At 41.9% G+C, this 5,088-nt stretch overlaps 1 protein-coding gene across 1 annotated transcript; it reads left to right on the top strand.

The window, feature by feature from the left end:
- The first annotated feature begins 384 nt into the window (after nucleotides 1–384).
- Nucleotides 385–882, top strand: LOC148547403 (uncharacterized). The gene has a single exon (XM_088495424.1). The coding sequence runs from the start codon at nucleotides 385–387 to the stop codon at nucleotides 880–882; it is 498 nt and encodes a 165-aa protein (XP_088351550.1).
- Nucleotides 883–5,088: the final 4,206 nt, after the last annotated feature.

The following is a 5,088-nucleotide window of genomic DNA, read 5'->3' as shown; positions in this document are numbered from 1 at the left end:
GCAAAGAGGGATGACATTATCAAATAAATACTCAACTCCAAACTAATCAAGCCACCTCGTAAAGCTGGCACTTACCCGGAGTCCAAAACAGTTGATAAATCCAAATATTGCACTTTTCATCAGAAACACGGGCACACAACTAATGAATGTGTGATCGCTAAAGATCTCCTCGAGCGCCTCGCAAGACAAGGCCACCTCGACAAGTTTATTGCAGGACACATGCAGAAGAAAGTAACCTCGGCTTCCGACCCCTCTGCAGCAAGTCCCTCATCAAAGGAAAAAGATAAAGCGCCAGCCCAACCCAGAGGAATTATCAATTGTATTTCAGGAGGATATGCAGGAGGCGGACATACAAGCTCGGCCCGAAAAAGAACTTACAGGGCCATGTTGGCAGTCACAGATGCTCTTAAAGTTCCTCAGCCTATTCAAGACTTCCCAGAGATGACTTTCCGTTCAACGGACTTTAATCATACCGATGCTAATTATGACGATCCAGTGGTAATTTCTGTTCAGTTAGGGGACTTAATAGTCCGCAAAGTACTTCTCAATCCCGAAAGCAGTGCCGATGTGTTATTTTTTACGACGTTTGAAAAAATGAAGCTAAGTAGCAACATTTTGCAACCATACCATGGGAACTTGGTCGGATTTTTAGGGGAGCGAGTCCCTGTTTTGGATTCCGTGTGGTTACAAACCACACTCGGTGAGCAACCATTATTTAAGACACAAGACATTCAATATCTTGTTGTCGACTGCTTTAGTCCTTATAATCTTATATTAGGTAGACCATTTTTAAATAGATTTGCAGCAATCGTGTCTACTGTTCACCTTTGTGTTAAGTTCTCTGTGCAGGATAATTTAGTAGCAACTATCCGACCTCCATGAAGCTCGGCAATGCTATAATACAAGCTTGAAGCCGATCAAAAAGAGCAACATGGCGCAAGTCAACTCTATACAACCCGACCAGCCGAGATTGACAGAAATAGATCCAAGAGCTGACTTTGAAGATCGGCCTATGCCAAATGAGGATTTAACAAAGGTCCCTCTAACCGAGGATCCCATGAAATTCACCTTTGTGGGGACATCGATCAGTACGGAAGAGAGAGACTCACTTGTAAGATTTTTGCGTGAGAATGCTGATTTATTTGCTTGGACCCTTGCCAATATGCCCAGGATAGACCCATCTGTTATTACGCACAAGTTGGCAATTAATTCAGAAGCTCGGCCAGTCTCACAAAAGAAAAGAAATCTCGACACAGAAAAATGCCTTGCATCCCTGGCGGAGGTTAAAAAGCTCATTATTGCTAACTTCATCCGAGAAATCAGATTCACAACATGGCTCGCCAATGTTGTTATGGTAAAAAAGAGTAACGGTAAGTGGCGCATGTGTGTCGATTTCACTGACTTAAATAAGACATGTCCTAAAGATGCTTATCCTTTACGTTGCATTGACACTTTAGTTGACAACTCTTGTGGTTATGGTTCCTTGAGTTTTATGGACGCATACTCTGGTTATAACCAGATTCTCATGCATCCATCTGACCAAGAGAAAACTGCCTTCATAACCGAATATGGTAATTACTGCTATAATGTTATGCCTTTTGGTTTAAAGAATGCAAGAGCAACATATCAGCGATTAATGAATAAGGTCTTCGAGAACCAGATAGGTCGGAATATCGAGGTTTATGTGGACAACATGGTCGCCAAAACCATGGTCGGCAACTCTCATATCCACGACCTAGCCGAGATTTTTGGGCAAATCCGACGATATAACATGAGATTAAATCCTAAAAAGTGCGTTTTCGGTGTCCACGGAGGAAAATTCCTTGGATTCATCCTCACCAGCCGAGGAATTGAAGCAAATCCCGAAAAATGTCAGGCGATACTTGATATGAAAAGTCCAACAACACTAAAGGAGGTTCAACGGCTAACAGGACGGCTGACAGCTTTATCAAGATTTCTACCCTGTTTAGCATTAAAGTCTTTTAGTTTTTTCCAATGCTTAAAAAAGAATACAAAACATTTTGAATGGACTGAAAGCTGTGAAGCTGCATTTCAAAATTTAAAACAATTTCTTTCAAAACCACCTGTTTTTACAAAAGCCAAAGGTCAATGAGCCATTATATATATACTTGTCTATTACTGATGTGGCAATTAGTTCTGTCCTTGTAACAGAAACGGACATGGGTCAACAGCCGATCTACTTTGTAAGCAAGTCACTACAAGGCGCCGAGCTTCGCTACCCAAGGTTGGAAAAGCTCGCACTAGCCTTGGTAACCTCGTCAAGACAGCTCCGACCATACTTCCAGGGACACACCATCATCGTCCGGACTGAACAACCTCTTCGGCAGATCCTCTCCAAGCCCGAATTAGCAGGCAGACTTATCAAATGGGCCATTGAGCTTTCAGAATTTGATATTCAATACCAACTGATAGGATCCGTCAAGTCCCAGTACTTAGCCGATTTTGTTGCTGAGCTCACCCAGCCATGTCTGGAAGAAGAAAACTCAGACTAGACCTTGTTTGTGGATGGAGCTTCAAACCCCCAGAGGCCAGGGGCGGGAATATTATTAGAAAGTCCGGAGGGTATAATCCTCGAGCATTCTCTCCGGTTCTCCTTTAAAGCAAGCAATAACCAGGCTGAATACGAAGCCCTCGTCGCTGGGCTCAGGTTAGCCATTGATTTACACATTACCAGCTTAAAGGTCTACTGTGATTCCTTGTTAGTCGTCCAGCAAGTAAATCAGGTTTTTCAAACTAAAGATCAAGTTTTATTAAAATATTTAGACATTGTTCAACAGTTGATAAACAGTTTTCCAAAAATCGAAATTCACCACATTCCTAGATACCAAAATAATAGGGCCGACATTCTATCAAAGTTAGCCACCACACAAGCACACACAGCAACATTACTGCAATCGACTTTAGATAAGCCGAGCATACATACCATTAGCATTTTAAACATTTCTAATGAAGAAAGTTGGCAACTACCTTATATACAGTACCTACAAGATGGCTCTGTTCCGGAAGGAATCTCAGATAAGAAAAGATTCTGACGACAAGCCTCTTTCTTCACTTTAATGAATAATGTTCTATATAGGCGGGGATACTCCCGACCACTTTTGAAATGTTTGGACAGGACTGAAGCTGATCTCGCGTTAGCTGAAGCTCATGAAGGCATTTGTGGGATACACTCGGGGGCAAGAAGCCTAGCACAGAAAATACTTCGAGCTGGTTTTTTCTGGCCGACGCTGTGGGAGGACAGCAGAAAGAAGGTCAGAACTTGCGACCAATGTCAAAAGCACGCACCGATCATCAACATTCCAGCCGAGCATCTTCACCAGTCAGTAGTAAGCTGGCCATTCAACCAGTGGGGATCGATATCCTTGGCCCATTTCCCACTGCACCTAGACAGATGAAGTATTTGGTAGTTGCTATCGACTATTTCAGCAAGTGGATTGAAGCACAACCCTTGGCAAGAATCACATCCTCCCAGATGATATCCTTTGTTTGGAAATATATCATATGCCGATTTGGTATTCCTTGCCATATTGTCACTGACAATGGTCGGCAGTTTACTGACCATAATTTTAAAGATTTTTGGCAGAATCTAAAGATAAACCAGCACTTCTCATCTGTGGAACACCCACAATCTAATGGCTTAGCTGAAGCCGCTAATAAGGTCCTCCTGCACGCTTTGAGGAAAAAGCTCGACGACGCCAAAGGACTCTGGGCTGAGCTGGTTCCAGAAGTATTATGGTCATACAACACTACAATACACACATCCACTAAAGAAACCCCATTCTGCTTGGTATATGGGTCTGAGGCAATGATTCCCCTGGAAATTTCACAACAATTCTTGCGAACGCAAGCAGAGAATCATGATCAAGCACGCCAAGCAGAGCTCGACTTAATAGAAGAAGTTAGGAATACAGCAGCCATTCGCCACCGAGCTTTACAACAGCGGCTTGGCCAACGACATGCTAAATGAGTGCAACCAAGATCCTTCAACATTGGCGATCTGGTGCTGAGAAAAACTGAAGAAGCTCGCCGACCATCGTCCCATGGAAAGCTTGCAGCAACATGGGATGGTCCTTACCGCATATTCGAAGTCCTCGGAAGAGGAGCTTACAGACTAGAGCATCTGGATGGTACTAGACTCCCAAGTACATGGAATATCAATTCTTTAAAGCAATATTACAGTTAAGACGAAGCAGAATGCTAGTACTCTTTTTCCTCACTTGAGATTTTTTCCAAAAGGGTTTTGCTCAAGGAGGTTTTAATGAGGCTAGTCTGCCTGGATTAAGTTGTTAAGGTACTGCTTTGAATAACACTTACCCATATTTACAACATTTTTTAGCATGTTCTTTTTAAACCTATTCTTCAATTTACCAATAAGAATCATGAGGAAATTTGTTATCACATTACAAATTACTCCTCTTAACAGACCAAACGGATAATATGCAGAGCAATCCTCAAAATACAGTTCACAAACCCCTTTCATGGGTGTCAGACAGAGTAATTAGGATTATCCAAAACCTAATTACACAGATTCCTTAAACAAAATAACACAGTCATGGGCCATGGTTCCCAAAATAAAAGCAAAAACAACAAAAATTACATAAAACAACTAGTTAATTAAATTGTCACCCCTTCTTCGATCACCTCTTCATCATCTACAAGCTGACCATCCCGAACCACTTTACTCGGGTCCATTGGTGAAAAGTCCCCATCAGGCATAAGAAACTTCGCCTGAGTCATAGCTCGTTCAAAGCCTTCAGCAAACGCATCAAGAATATCACCTTCTTTACTTGCTTCAAACTCCTTCATTTGTACGGTCAGCTCGATGACTTGTTTATTTATGTCTTCAAGGTCAGTTTCTTTCTTTTTTTAACAGCTCGGCAACCTTTTCACGACTCTCTTTCTCAACTTTTAACTCCTTTTCCAAATCAGAAACATTTTTCTTTAGTTCAATTAGGACTAATTCCTTTGAAGTCAGTTGCTCTTTCAAAACAGCATGCTGTTCAGTCTCAGTAACAATTTTCTTGTGCTTTTTCTCTTGACTTCGGCCAATACAGGCCAAACGAAAAC

This window comes from Arachis ipaensis, chromosome B8 (genome assembly GCF_059453495.1).
Source record: "Arachis ipaensis isolate K30076 ecotype BB chromosome B8, ASM5945349v1, whole genome shotgun sequence".
NCBI lineage: Eukaryota > Viridiplantae > Streptophyta > Magnoliopsida > Fabales > Fabaceae > Arachis > Arachis ipaensis.
Note: the sequence above shows the minus strand (reverse complement) of the source record. Positions and strands in the feature narration are given on the sequence as shown.